Source organism: Phaethon lepturus, unplaced genomic scaffold (genome assembly GCF_000687285.1).
Source record: "Phaethon lepturus isolate BGI_N335 unplaced genomic scaffold, ASM68728v1 scaffold2912, whole genome shotgun sequence".
Taxonomy (NCBI): Eukaryota; Metazoa; Chordata; class Aves; order Phaethontiformes; family Phaethontidae; genus Phaethon; species Phaethon lepturus.
In genome coordinates, this window is record NW_010525345.1 from 49,947 (window position 1) to 66,015 (window position 16,069).

General features: G+C 37.8%; 1 protein-coding gene across 1 annotated transcript in view; it reads right to left on the reverse strand.

The window, feature by feature from the left end:
• The window catches only part of LTBP1 (latent transforming growth factor beta binding protein 1), a gene marked incomplete at its 3' end in the record, with an annotated part of 83,003 nt that overhangs the window by 45,994 nt on the left and 20,940 nt on the right, over nt 1-16,069 (reverse strand). Inside the window, exons 2-3 of the mRNA XM_010282705.1 lie at nt 13,465-13,689; nt 9,659-9,936 (exon numbers count right to left, since the gene is read on the reverse strand). Coding sequence (XP_010281007.1) covers nt 9,659-9,936; nt 13,465-13,689 — 503 coding nt within the window. The remainder of the gene's footprint in view (nt 1-9,658; nt 9,937-13,464; nt 13,690-16,069) is intronic.

Genomic DNA, 16,069 nt, shown 5'->3' on the forward strand with positions numbered 1-16,069 from the left:
GCTAGATGATATACAGACCTTGCTGCAATTCCCCGAAGCTCAAAAATCTTTCAACTGGAGAGTACTCATGACTCCTCCAAGTGGCTGCCCTAAAACCTTAGATAATTCATGTCACGTCTCTACACAATGCTGGTTTCTCAACCTGCATCCCATGTGAGCATGGTCTAGGAAGGACCATTGTACTTAATAATCACAGCTACTCAGTTTTACTTTATAATTATAGCTGCTCAATTGTTTTCCTAGAGCTGGGACTGCTTCTTCAAGGACAGAGAAGCCACTCACATAAGACGGCTGTTATTGAGAATCAGCTAAACCAATTTGCACTCAGCTGTTCTCCCCTGCCTCGTACCTCAGTTTTACAACTGTCCTCTGTCTGAAAAGGAAGTGGGAGGAATCAAGGCTGGTGCTGCACCTCCCCTTATGATCTCAGAAATGGAGCATTCGGGCAGCAAGGCACATTACCCAACACCCAGTGTTCCTTTGCAAGGACACAAGCCTCAAGGACACATCCCAGCAGCTTGTGTGTGTCAAGACAAGATTCCACTAACATGAGAGCCAACATGCCATCGTGAACGGGCCCTTTTTTTCTTTTTCCCCAGAACAGAAAAGGCATCATTTAACAGTAGTGAATTAAAAGCGTATAAAACAAAGAAGAAGAAAGAAAAAAAGGAGGAAGAAGATGGACTAAAGCCCACTTCTAGTTTAGGTGTGGTGCTACAGCATTTGCACTCTACTGAAAATCATGATCTCTGTGGTCATAACTTTTTCAAATTTCCATATAAAAACCATGAGCAAAAATATGCATGCCAAAGTCTGAGTCATCTGGCAACTGTGGTTTGTAGTCCTGTCAGTAAAAACTGGCAATGATTAAAGCTGCTGCTCCCACTGCCTCTATGGTGAATTAAAGCTTGAAGAATCAATGATAATTTGGTTAACGTCCAGATCATTGTAGAAACTGGCCAGCGAGGAAAAGCAACTGCCACATGGGGCTCCTAGTGGTGTAAGATCTGTGTAATTTTGGAGCTATGCATCAGAAAAAATGACTGCTCTGTGAAGTCTTGAGCCAAGCAGAAACAGAGAGTTCTTCTATGGCTAATAAACCCTGATTTCTCTGGTACATCTAATAGTGCTTCAGATACTTTCAACACTCATGGCACTGCACAAACTGTTTCTTAGCCCGCTACAGTTTCTTAAGATGCTCCTCCCTTTCACAAACCCTAAGCATCAATGAACTGAAGCTCTGTTTCTAGAGGTCTCAAAAACTTTTAGGTAATTTCTATCCACTTCAAAAGTCTTACCCACTTCCCACTACTGAGAAGAACTCATTAGCTCTTCAGACAGTCTGTTCCAGTTTCTGAGTCACAAGTGACTGGAAAAGTCACTTGGGGGAATCCATAACTATTTTTAGCTTGTCTCACCATTCAACATAACTCCAACACATAAGTGTGAGCCCAAAATAAGCAGGGAAGCTAAACATAAGCATAGAGCTTGCACTATGCACAAAGATGATGCCATTCCCTAAGCTTAGGTTTACACTTTTCTATCCATCATCCACACACATTTTAAACTAATCTAGCCTGTATTCCTGAGGGCTTCTGGAAAAGAGAACAGATTTTCATGAATGATACCTCTGTCACAAGCTTATGATTTGAGATAATTCTTACTGGTTCAGAAGGCAAAGAAGTCATGAAGGATTGGTATAAAAGAACTCAACTGTGCTGAAAGAGGCTCAGCAGTAGCAGCAGTATGAGGCACACATGGTACTGCTATAAAATGAAGTTCTTCCTGGGTAAAGCACTCACAGACACTGAAAGTATTGTTTCAAATCCACATATTTTTCCCCATGCGTGCCTGGGCTTCTATGCCAATATTTTATATAACTGAAGGAAGTACTGAATATTCCCACTGGTAGACTGAAATTCTGGCTGACCCTGTGCTGGTGCACAAAGGCCACCCCAAGCCACATCACCTCTTTGTTCCTCTGTCCAGACTCCAGCCTCTGCCCCATCTCCACAGTCTTGGAGCGCTAACAGTACTTGAGCTGTGCATTGCCACCAGGGTTTCATGCGTTTTCCAATGCCAGGGAAAGGGAAAGGATTACATCCTCAAAATCCCTCTGCGAACGCAGTAGAAGGAATTTATTCAGCTCCCTGTAAAGTGGGGTAGAGAGCCCAGTCTGGCAATTGGTCTCAGGGCAACTGCAGAGGGTTCTGGCTGAGGGACCACAATGCTTCCCGGGACTCCCACTCCTGCGTGACCCATCTACGGATCCCTGTCACGAGCTGCTAGTTAAAACCACAATACAGGCATAAATAAAGGAGTGTCACATGATTGACTATGAAATCGATAGGTGCTTTGCCTGAGTTAATAGCTAATGACTCTGGGATTCAGCTCAAAAGACTGCATTTCACATACCACAATAGCAGAAGTGAATGGATACACTGTTTAACTTTCTGTAAACTATTCAACAGGCACAGACCTTGGGATTGTTGCTTTTTTTTTTTCTATAGCCATGACAAACAAGAGTCAGAAACCTCAAACTTAATAAACCGTATTACTGAAACAATTAGCAAACATACTTAATTAGCTTACTGACCAGCTGAATGACAGGTTGTTACAAATGAAGGGTATTATCCCATGTAGCACTGGCTCACTAACAGGCATTGTCTCATAAGCAGAGGAGAGAAACTTAAATACTTCCAGACTTTCTAAAAGAACTGGTAAAGAATTTGTTTTGGCTTAAGCAGAACATTCTTCATAGGCAAGTAAAAATTATCCAGCTTTCTTCTATTTAAGTAATTAAAACAATGTTTGGTGTTTTTGGTATCTGATACATCTTTAATCTTCTGATATTTCAGAGTATTGATCTTGCAAAGAATCTATTGCGAATGAAGCATTAATCCTGGAAATGAATCCACACCGATTTCTGACAGTCTATTTGTTTAAAAACTTCAGAAGCCAAACCATGAGCTTCAAGGAATTCCAGACAGTTATTTTATTTTATGAGATGGTATTTTTAAGACTATTCTAAAGAAAAAAGGTTTTAAAAGTGCTCTAAGGGAAAAAGTACCAGTATGAAGCACAGAATTTTACTTGTATCATTTTTCCTGCCTAAAGAATATAAATAGGGAAGTTCATTTCATACAGCTGTCAAAAAATGAAAATACCTGAAATTTACCTCTATAGGAAATATTTTGTTAAATCTCAAGTTCAACAAGGATATTTATACAGTTGAATGAATAACTTCAACTGTCATATTACTACTGTCATCGCCTCCAGACTACATACACTACGATCATAGCACATACAGTGGTACCAATACATTAGCTTGTGCATTAAGAGCTATCAACACATTTTGCTGCTCAGGTATCTAATTCAAAAATTTTGATGCCTTTGTTTAATATTTTGCATTGTGAAAAATTCATCAGTCATCTAAGGCTGGTTCTTAAAAACTTTATGTTTATTATCAAAGTTAAGTACCTGATCAATGTATGTCCTTGTCTGAATCAAATTAAGTAAATGCTTAATGATTTGCAGTCAGAATCTTTATCATGATACGATGTTGACAGTTTCTGACCTTTTCCAGCTGCCAACTATCACTTAGCTTATTTTGTATTCTACCAAGTCTGACTGCAGAGAGAAGGGTCTTGCTTAAACCAGAACAAACGTTTCTTGTAAAAGACACTACTGAAACACAGTATTAAATAAACTATTTCCATAGAAATTTATCCCACTAAAGATGCTGATCAACTAACGTTAATCAGACATACTTGTTATTTATGAGAACTAAGCAGCATTTGAAACACATTTGAACACATACATGAGAGTTTTGATCACAATGAAAAAAGGAGAGCCCTCAAAATTTTCAATAAAGTCTTTGTTAGTGTTCACCATTAATGTTATTTAACTTAATTTATTAAAAAAACCCTATATACTTCTATTGTCTGCTATAATTGGTATATTTTGTTCTTCTTTAATATGATTTTCTCAAGTATTATTATAATACACCAAATTTCACTTCACAATATCAGAACAACTCTAATTCAGGCATCCTTCTCAACAGAGCTGTAACAAGCGTGGATCTTTTCTGCAACACTTTTCAAAGTACTTTGCAAGGGAAGCACAAAGCATCACGCAGCAAACAACTGACAAGCAAGGAGTGGAACATAACCCCCAAAACACTGCAACCTGGAACTGACCTGGATTTAAAACACTCCAACAAGAAGGGGGGACGAGAAGACAGTATTTTTAAAATTCTTTTAGCGATCATCTTAGAGAGCAGTTCAGCTCCTCTCAGCAGTTACACCAGCACAACTGAAGGACAGTGAGGAGGAATGAACAAGCATGGGCAGACATGACTTTACAGCCAGCTACTCTTCTGGACGTTTTCGCGTATGTTGCCTTCAGCCAGGTAAGCAACTTCAATCTCTGTCTCTCTTTAGAATAACAACCCCTTTTTATTTTGTTTTTAAATTATAGATTCTGAGATCACCAGAAGTCTCCTTCGGTAAAACGGATACTCAAAAACATCTGCTGAAGAGAACAGCATTACTTGTGAATCTAGACAGAAAGAGCGTGCTTTAGAGAAATTTGGAAATACCAGCTTTTCTAACTTCTTGCTGCTTTGCAAAAAATGCCTCTCTATATACAGTTAAGCAAAAAGAGACCAAATCAATTTTGAGGAAAAAAAATTTTTTTAGCCAAAATACTGAAATGCAATAACCATAGGAAGCCACATGAATACATTTAATAGACACTTCTAAGCAATCTTAAGCGGGGGGGGTGGGGGTGGGTGGGTGAAGTGCTGCTTAATTATCTTTATATGAATTTTGACAGATAGTAGGCATCTGCATTATTCTCTCAATTTAAATGTGAAGTAATCATATGCAAAATTAACAGGACTCAAGATTACCAGCACAATCTTTACTAGGTGCAATACTGATACTGTAGAAGTACTCTGGGAAATAACAAGATATTCTGTGTCATAATAAAGGCATTTTTATTAGAATTAAAATGAAAAGCAGCTGAAGAGGAGGAATTAAAGAAGAGAAACATAATCTGCCCCATTTGCTTGCTTTTTAAATAGGACTTAGAGAATCAGTGGTCTAAGATGACCTTGGATTTCAGAAACACACAGCTACATGGCTGTAAAGGACCTTGCAGGACACCATGTCCAGTCTCCAGCTTTTGAAGGCACCGTACCATACAGAAATTTAGTGTTCTCCATCTTAATTGGGATTTTTGACCTACTGCTTCCATTGTATCTGTTTCCCACTTCAAGTCTCTACTTTCTCAACATCATTTTCTATGTAACAAGGTGCAAGTTTAGGGCAGGTTGGTTTCCTGTATTTTTATGACAACAATAAGTTTCTCACCTGCAGCTTAACTGTTAGTTTATGATAGACCCTGAAAAAAATCTTTTTGGTACTAGGAGATGAGCCACAACTTTTGTATGCAACATATCATAGTAAGCTATCATACAACATGGTAAGCTATCCTGGAGCAATCATCGTTAATATCTCCCAGGGGAGAAATATTTGCTAAGTGTTTCACTCAGAGAAAAAAGAGGCAGCCAGGACAAGTGAATTGACTCAGGTAGAAGAGAACCACCCAGAAAACGACTTGCTTCCTATACTACTTTTAAAAATTTAAATATTAATACTGCTCTTATAGTTGCTCTTTCCACTTTATTTCCCAATGCTGAGGACACTTCAGAAAACAATCACAATTAAGCAACATGTACATACATGTGTGTATGTCTTTATGAAAACATACATCTTTATCTATTCTAATTGAACTAGGAAATTTCGTTCCTTTAGCCCCCTCTCTCTCCTCCTGTCCTTCTAAGCTTGTAGACTGATATCTTTTACTACCCTTTTCTCATGGTTGCTGCCTTTGGCTATAATCACTTATGATACTACAGACGACTAAGTGAATAGGAGGTCTACAAGAATTTCTGTGTTGTTAATTAGGAGTGATCGGAGGCCTGAGAATATGACCAGATTCTTCAACTATCTGTACCATAATGTCCTCCAAGCTTCAGCTAAAGGTGGCTCCAGTTGCTAACTTTAACAGTATATGCTCTGTTGGAAATACACTGCAGAAAATATGCCCAGGCTGTCTTGCGATTTGAGCATAGCAACTATCCTGTTGTTTTTGCAGGACTACTGTTTTTGAATGAGATACATTAGAGAAATTTAACTAAGGTGGGTTGAGGAAGAATGTGTTGGGAGATGAAACGTATTCCACAGAAGGTTGTGAAAAAAACAAATCATAACATCAGAGGACCTGTAATTGAAGACCAGCTGAAATTCAAGGAAGAAGGAGGAAAGAACAAGAGATGGAGAGAAACATAGAATGCTAGCGCTTACACACACAAAACCACAGTGGAGATTCTGATGCTGTTTTTATCCTGTGCTTTCAGCCTGGACCAAAAGTAAGTTCAGCAACGTCTTTTCTTTATTAACTTGGTTGATTTGCCTACAAAAGGCCACACACATATCCTTCTATCAACCTGCTCTATAGACAGTAAAGTCACCTTTGATCCCAGGATATTTAATAAAACATTTCTGAAGCCAAATACACAATCCACCCTGCGAAAAAATGTATAAACACTGATAATTATTGAGAAAAGTACGGACATCAAAATTATCCAGCAAAAACTCCAGAAAGGACTTGTAACACACTGCTACTAATAGGGAAAGCTCAGTTCAGCATCTCATCGGAACAAATAGAGAACCCTCCTATTTAGCGAAGCAAATATCAAAGAAACAAAAAACCAAATTCTTCTAGAATAGATCTATTTAAGTGTAAAAAACAAATATATTGAGTGTCTTTCCCAATCAGGTATATTTAACATACAAATAAATAATATGCATTGCCTGACTGCAGGAAATACATATTAACATTTCAGGTTCAAATTTGAAACACAAACGTATATATCTCGCAAAGTCTTAAATGAATGCTCTACAAAATGCCATGCTACAACTCCAATTCTAAATTGAACCATTAAATTAAATAACAAAAGGCCCCCAAAATCCTTACTATGCTCATCTCCAAAACTGCCACTGACCAATGAAATTTGTAAAAAACGAGAACATGTATTATTCCAAAATGGGAAGCACTACCCTTTCTTGAGAGCACTGCAAAGACACATTTTTCCAGGGGAATACTGAAAAAAACAGTATAAAAATTGGAGACTAAGCATTTATTAGGATCCCAAGTCAGGCATAAGGGCAACGCAAGCACATTTTCCCTTTTCTCTCCATTTAAAAGGAGCACGTTACTGTCTTCTGGTGAGTGATGAGTAAGTTTTTATTTTAAAACCATTGTAATGTGAGGGGCATGCATAGGACACTGAAAGCTTTGGATATGTCATTCAAAATACCTCACTCATGCATGTGACAGGAAGAACAGACAGGAAACTGAAAAAGCGTAAGAGGTAAGAAATAAAAGACCCAGCATCCACTACCAAGTCTACCAAGTCTAAGATTGGGGACAGTTTTTAACTTCCTTTATATAGGAGAGCAAATAGAAATACAATTAAATAATAAACAACTATTAATTATCATAATTATTTTCAGAATTTTATGATTGCACATTATAATGCCATGTTTGTTAGATCTCTCATTTGTAGGAAATACAGCAAAACGGTTGTTTGACACAGGCCCTGCTTCATTTTGTCATGTAAAATCCATGAACTTTCATTTGAACATGTGCTCCAATACTTGTCAAAGAACAAATTCAAAGTTTTACTATTCATAAAACAGACAAGCACGAAGAGCTCATCAGTATAAATTAACACTGTGGAGTCCAAATCAAGCATTCAACAATTAGTGAATACTAGACTTTAAAGTTCCAGACACAAACTTAATCCTGCTCTAGAAACACTTTTGGGGCATGATGTCACTTGAATTTACCTCTTCCATTACATTTTTTGAATGAATTATTTTTAAACACCCTCATGTGATGGCCTAGCATGAGCAGGTTTTGGGATCTTTACTTCCAAAGCAATGACTTCTGAAACTAGAGTTAATTATGTCACTAGTAAGAATGCTACAATACTCTACAGAAGCCAGTCACTGAAAGGAAAAGAGAAAAATATTTTACAGGAAAAAAGTCAGTTTTTTGGAGCTGGCAGAGGATGAATGAGACTAAGGAATTGCAACTTCAGTTGGAGGTTCCAGAAGGTAACTGCTATCACTACATTGGGATCTGCCCACCTACATTACCCTCACTCTGCTTCTGCTCGTGCCTGTTCCCCATCCCTGATCCTCTCCAATGTTCCTTGCCCCTCTGTGAGCGAGGTCTCTTCTCCCTTATATTTTTTTTGTGTGTGTGTGCTGCTTGGGAGCCATGAGAAAATTTCCTTGCTGTCAGTTCTAGCACTTGGCATCACAGCATTCACTGACAGCTAGATGAAACACTTGCAAAGGACATTTTGCTCCAGTCCTGCATTTCAGGGATGATGGCTGCTGTCCCTTTGAGGGGAAGGCAGATCATGCTCTGTGCAGGTGAAGTCTTTGGAGAATTTTGCTGCCAACATCTAACAAATGTTTGTGGAATATATTGGAAATAGATACATTCTTAGATGCTTGAAAATTGTCCAACTTTGGGTGCACATTACTGGAAGGACCGAAAGCAGAGTGGCTTTTGGGATAAATTTAAGTTTCTACTTCAAAGCACATGAACGATCCAAATCTTCAGTGAAACAGTCATAAATTATTTTTTTAGCCCGAGTAAAACAACATATTCATTCTCTAACATTATACCTGAAAACAAGTGAGTGATTTTTCTGAAACCTCCAGTTTCAGCTGAGACATGCATTCAGCTTAAAAAAAATTCTGTTTGAAAAGTTAAATTTCAGCAAGGTGATAGGCAATAAATAACAGGATCTTACTAACTTTTTTACAGTCTCTTTACACATGCTTTTTTCCCCCCTCTCTCTGTATATTTACATATAAATGCAAATATGCAAGAATGATAATGCTGTGTGGATTATGAAAGTGCTTTCAAAATCTGAAAGAAGATATACAATTTTTAATAGTCATATGTAGAAAGTGATGTGAACATATTATTTTAAACTGAAGTAAGGTTTTAATGCTCTAGTAAACACTGAATTGGCTTTAATGATTTTTCAACCCCATTCAATGGTCACAGTTCAACAGATTCAAAACGTTAGCCTACAATACTTTAAAACATATGAAGCTGTTGAACAGGAATTTCAGTGAAAATTGCAACTCCTTGAAAAACACTGGCTGTTGAGATTCATGTGCAAAAAGACTCACTAAGCCAAAGGACAGTACAAGCTGTGGAAGACAGTGTAACCTCAGTTGTTCGATCTGGAGAGATAGAGCTAGGATTTAAGTAATTTTTTTTATTTGGAGAAATAGCTAATAAACAGAGAAGTTATGACTAGGATAACTGAAATCAGAGTGTCAGGCATCCAAGTGTGAGGAAAGTAAAGACATTATCTTGAAGGAGAAGGAGGTTCAGAAAAATGTTATTTTGTAAAAATTTTACATTCTCAAAATAATTTTCTTTTGGAAAAGAATGTCAAATGTGGCCTTACTCAGTGATTGGTTAATTTTTTTTTTCATTCTTTTATAATTTTTTTTTAAAGCTATCTGTCTCAAAAGCCTTAGAAAACATTTCTTACCTGTGTCCCAATAGTCTCCTGGAAGCAGCGCCCAAGCTGAGTTTTAACTGAAACAGGAAACATATGAGGAATGGGTTGTTGATTTGTGTAAGTAGTATGTCCTTTCTGGGTCTTCTGATACGGAAGACCTTGGTAAGAGACCTGTGGATGTACTGGCTGAGGTACTTTCACTTTTTGTCCTGTTGATGTGCTGTCAATTCTTGAAACTTGATGGATCTGAACTGAGGCTTCAGGGGGATGTTTCACATGGATATTCACTATGTTAGGAGGGAACTTCACTAAAATAATTGAAGGAAAAACAGATAAGAAAAATTGGTAATAAAATATGTCTAAAGATATCTTAGGCACCCCTAAGACATTTATTTTTTGTACCTTAGTATTTTTACAGAGTGCCTTAAAATGACTGAAATGTAAATGAAGCCCAAATTTGGGGGTTAGAGGGAAGGCTGAAAGAACGCACAGAGTCTCATTAACAAAGCAAGAAAATGAAAACTCTTCACACAGGAAAGAACAACATTATAGGATTGTAAAAACTGCTACATAAACATGGATGTCCAAATTGGCTGGTGTGACATTAATATTTGTGGTCTTACTGTGTAATAAGAATCCCATTCAAAGTTCCAGAATTTAAACTCTACTGGGTTATTTTTGGATATATAGTAAGCTTTATTTTCTCTTTCAGATCCATCATCTTTCTCTGGAAGACAGAAAAAGCTTCAGATTTCATCCCTTCACCTTTATATACCTGCCAAGTCCCGAGTTTGCCCCTGCAGGAGTTGCCAGCATCTCAACCATCTAAAATCACCACTCCCTTCACTGAACTTTGAATTCAGGATTTGGCAGATAAAGAGGGAGGAAAGGTTTTTCAGATACTTCCGTTTTTAAATAAAGTTGTAGTTTTAAGTCTGTGTATATAGATTGAGACCCTCCAGTCAACGTAATGTGCACAGAACTGTTTATGCCCCTCAATCCTCTTTACACTGAAACACAAAATGCCCTTTCAACATGTAACTCAAATTATTATTGGGGGGTGCAGGGCAGGGAGGAGAGGTGTGTAAAACATTTTATAGTTTTATAAGCTGCATAACAGTTAGCATTTACTGTGTCTGGCTGGGTCTCTCTCGACAGCAAGTATTGCACAGACTACTCAAGGCCAGCCAATCCATGGGATGTAACATTCCTTCCAAACATCAAGAACCAACAAGTATAATTTGACATACTTTCTCTATAATGCATACTGGATTGTTGAGTCTTCTGAATTGTCTCCTTGCCTCCAGGAGGCCAGGTTGTTCTTTAGAACTTGGTTAGGCATTTTCAGTTCTTATTTACAAATTTCAACCTCACAGCTCCACTTCCCAGGAAGTATATTTCATTTATTTTAGCTGTTTTAAAATTATATTATTTTGTAGAAATTGCTTTTGGTTTTTCACATTATTTTAATTTCTCGGGGCACTTTTTCAGTCTTAATTGGTCTCACATAGGAATTCCTTAAAAGAAACAAACATATTTTTACTCTGCTCTGCATTGTTTCATTTATGAAAATCTTCAACGTATTGCAGACAGAAACATCAGGAATAAGGCAGTAGAAAGTCAGCAAAATATGTCTGCAGGGACTTAATGGCTCTTCAGATCTTGCCTGTAGCAGAAAATATCCTTCAAGAAAATTTAGGCTACATGAGTTCTGTTACAGGTAAACCCACAAGGAAAAGATTCAGTCTTACAAGGAGAAGCAGTAAGGCCCTTTAAAAAGACTATTTAGGCTATTATTAAAAAGGCTAAAGGCTATTAGACTGGTTTTGCAGGGCAAGACAAGACAGCATAGTCTGGCTGTAAAAAGAACAAAACTCATCCCAACTTACTATCATACATTTTTATGTATGAGGAGAAATCCCTTCAACTATTTTCTCCATCGGATAAATCTCAAAAATATATTAGCCCTCAAAAGAAACCACTGAATTGGCTCCGCTTTAATATATCAATCCACCTAGGGATGTTCAGATGCTGAAAACATCAGATTTAGGCTGGTTCCTCCCATGTAGTATTATTACCACAATTCTCTCCAGGTCTTGGATCACTGCCTAGATGAGCTGATTAATTTTTGTTTCTGCCAGCCCTTTCAAGATGGATTGTTTTATTCTTTCCTTGAAAGAAATGAAACATTCCTCTCTCCACAATCCAACATCCTCATTTGGGCACGGAAAGAGAAGAAAAGGCATTGTGACTGCTGATGGTTCTGATGAGGACTTGAGGGTCAGGGAAAAAAAAAATATTCAAAAGGTCAGACTCTTTTAGCAATGAGAAACCCATCGTGTTTTAAGATGGCAACTCTCAATCTGAAAAACAACTATGTCTTAAAATGTTGGGAGGTTTTTTGGGTTTTGTTTGTTTGTTTTTATGGTCCACCATATTTTCTAGATAATTTGATCTGGAATTAAATAGTCACAGAAATAAATTACTGTTCTGCTAAATGTTTAGGTAATTATATGATCTTCTCTCACTCCTCCCCCTCCTCCTTTTTTTTTTTTTTTTTTTTTTTTTGAGTTAGAAAAGTTCTGCAGAGCTTTAGGAACTAATACTCCAACATGTCAGTGGAAACTATTTCCCAATGGACTGTGCAGCAGTCCCTAGAGAACAAATCCATTAAGATGACGGAGCAGATACTTAAAAGCATTTATAAAATACTGTGTTTCCAGGAGGATACTGTCAACACTTCCTTCACAGCTATACCCCTTTCTGAAAACAGAATTACTACATTAGGTTATATTTATCACAAACATACAAATAGTTTGGCCTCTTTTAGCAAAGTTATTCAGGAACCGGTTGCCAAGAACTGAGCCTCAACATCTTTCCCCCATTTTTTTTTTAACTCAGAACTAGTGATCTTGGAGAGGTAATTGTAAAATTACCCCTGACAATAAAAACCAATCTGTCAATTCAAACAAACAAAATTCACATTAGTTCATATGATGTGAAACTGAATTGCAGGGGTCTCTCCATATGGACAGGATTTCACCCAGATAAAATACTACCTAGAGTCATAGGACACACAGGGAACAAATTCAACACTTCACGGTCACCAGAACTTGTCACCTCACAAAAAAGTATTAGGGGAAACGGAAACCTGAAGCTGACTGAACTTTCTTTGGGCAAAATTTGATTAACATCACAGCTTTTCTAGTTTCTGATCCTCTGCCTTCTTCACAGCATTAGCAGTAGGAAATCCTTACCACTTTTTTCTACAATATTGTTACATGACCTGGAAAGAATGTTCTATTTAACTGAATCATATCATGGCCTATCTAGATTAAAAAGTTACCCACAAAATTAACTTATAGGACTCTACCAAATAATATAATGAAGATTAACACCGATTATATTTTTAGTTTTACATTAGGCTTATGTTGAAAGCATTGTCTCTTCCCTCCACTAGTAACCATGGAATCATGTGCAAATTTCTATCTAGGTATACTACAATTTATGGACTCTGCTCAGCCACATTCATTCTCTTTTTGAGCAAGTCTGCATTCCTGGAAGAAGACCCCTGCATTACCCTTTGACTCTGCAATCTGCACTAAATTCCACCATAAAGCTAAGTACTTACAAACTCTTTTCAATAGCACTGTCATTTCTTATTATTTCAGTCATTGAGCAAAATACTTTCCAGTCATTCTGCTGAGCTCCCAATTGTGGTGTCAAGCTTCAAACTATGTAGACAGACCACTATTGTTACTGGTTAGATTCCCAGAATTAGTTAATAAAATCAACTCCAAAGAAAAAAAAGAAAAATCTATCAAGAAAAACATTACCTTTTACACCTTGCTGTCCAGACATTGTCAGTGGTAATGTATGAGTAGAGTGGACAATTTGTGATCCTACAGCCTTGTTCACCTGTTGTGTGTGATGGTACAGTTTTGGAGTATTGGCAGTCTGCACCGGGATCTGACAAAGTTTACCAGTGTAATTAGGAGGGCACTGGCATTTATCTCTAGAACTGCACTGGCCTCCATTCATGCATGGAAGGTGGCAAATAACTGAAATGAAAACAGAAAGAAAAATTTTGTTAATTACTTCAGCTTATCTGACCACATATCACAAAGAAGTTGAGGAAAAAAGGAATAGGGTTGGAGCTCTTTGATCTTCTGAAATCTGAGGAACGACTATCCATCCAACGTGCGCTTTTAATGGCCTTGTGGCAGAACCACTTCCCTTCCCCTCCTTGGGATGTCTGCCTGGCTTGCACCTTCCTTCCATCACAAACCCTCCTTTTGGCCTCTGCCTGGTTTGCATCTTCTCTCCATGACAAACAAGGCAAGCACTTTCTTCCCTTAGAAATCCTAACTATTTTATTTCATTATACTATTAAGCAAGACGCTAAATTAATATGGTGCCTGGCTGCACCTCTTATTCACACTTCAGTACAGGTATTCTTATTTAGTCAGCCTCCCATTTCTGAAAATCCTGGACCACCTATGCTTCCCTGGAAGACTGGGAAAAACTCACCAGAGGAGATAAATTTTCCATTTTCACTGTAAACCTCGGTTGTTCTCTGGAAAACCATGTCTTACTGAGTATCTAGATTTTTGCTCAGTATTTCTCTCTCAGATAAAAAAGCTAATTTGTATACCCAACCCATGAAGATTATAAAAATACTGGGAGATGCTAATTCACACTCCAGTACAGGTATTCTTATTTAGTCAGCTTCCCATTTCTGAAAATCTCTCTCAGATAAAAAAGCTAATTTGTATACCCAACCCATGAAGATTATAAAAATACTGGGAGATGCTACTCAAATTATTTCAGAGACAAATTCCAAAGTATTACAATATTTTAACTCCAATATAAGCACAAGGGTAATTACTTCTGTGTCAGCCAGTACTTGAACAATATAAATTATCAGAAAAAACATGAAAAAGTCAACATCAAAGGAAAAATATCTCTTAACTCAGAGATACAAACAGTAATAGGCATGGTTCAGCACTTTCTAAAAATATGATGTGGGACTTTACAATCAACCATAAACTAGCTGAGCTGTCAACATTTTCAAGAACTAAATGATGTTAAAACAACAGGAAGAATACCACAAGTTTTTGTTTGAGACAAACTAAGGTAATTTTTTCAGAAATCAGAGGTTTGTGTAGAAATAGCATACAGTATCCATTTGTCAGCTTTAAGATAAGATTCTGACTGTAAAAATAAATAAATAAAAATCTAGACTTTACAGTAACTATGGCATTTGGCTGGATTGCTATTGCTTGCTCTATATTGAATTACAATAAAAATGAGAAATTGTACATAATGGAAGGTAATTAGGAACCTAGTGCTTTATTATTCCAAGTGCCGTAATCTCTGGACAACCACAGCCTATTGCTATTATTAATATCATAAAACGTCAGTATTGGAAAAGGAACCTGTGTGTTGTGTGTCGCAAGAAGACAAAGTAGGACATCCAGCAGCCCAAGGAGTTCCAACCCAGCTGCGTCATCCACTTGGCCCAGGCAGAGTGCTCAAGAAACGGCCTGGCTCGTCACACAGCACCCTCAGGTTGTATTGACAGGGTGTGGAACGGCAATGACTGATGGCCAGATAGGTCCACATAGAAATGTAAACAGCCGGAATTGGTTTTCCACTCTGTTCTGCAAATCTATATTTAATATTTTTCTCATCTTATCTCATATTTTCATTTCATATAAACTGACTAAAAGTACTTCAGCCTGGAGCACTGAGCTAAACGGCCTAGTTGACTTCAGAAGGCTACCCATGCCAGCACAGGACTCAATATTTTGTGTCCCAACGCTGTTGGGACTTTATCTGAGTGTATAAAAGATATCCTTACAGAACAGCTGTTCCTTCAGGGCAAAATGAAGGATTTTTGACCCCAGCAGTAATTAAAGCATGACAGCTATCTCTCTCTGGCACCATTTCTCCCTGAGCACCCACAAATGAGCAAGTTCACTGTAATGGCGACAACACACAAAGAATTTTAGGTACTCATAACGATCTCCCTGAGCAAGGTTGAAAGCTAAGGCGGTTTTCCTACAAAAGTAACATGGCACAATGAAACAGTGTAAAACAGCACTAAGGGGACAGCAATTTGGTGTTTGAAAGCAGTACTGTGAAACAAGGGCAAACAGAAAGTCTCACTGAGGAATTCCTTGAGTGCAAGAAGCCTATCCCATAGATTTTCTCCCTCCCCTCTCTAGCCTCAAGGCAACAAGGTAACATGGAAAATCCAGCTTTTAAGCAATATACGCAGTATTTCCACCAAAACAAATTAATTTCCTCTGAGCTCCTGTTCCTATAAAGCCGTTGGTGTCTGGCAGGCCCTGTCACGCAGGTATCTCTGCATTACAGGGTGCTCTTCAGGCCTTCCTCTCCTGCAGGAGCCCGCTGGGTCACGAACGGGCACATGAA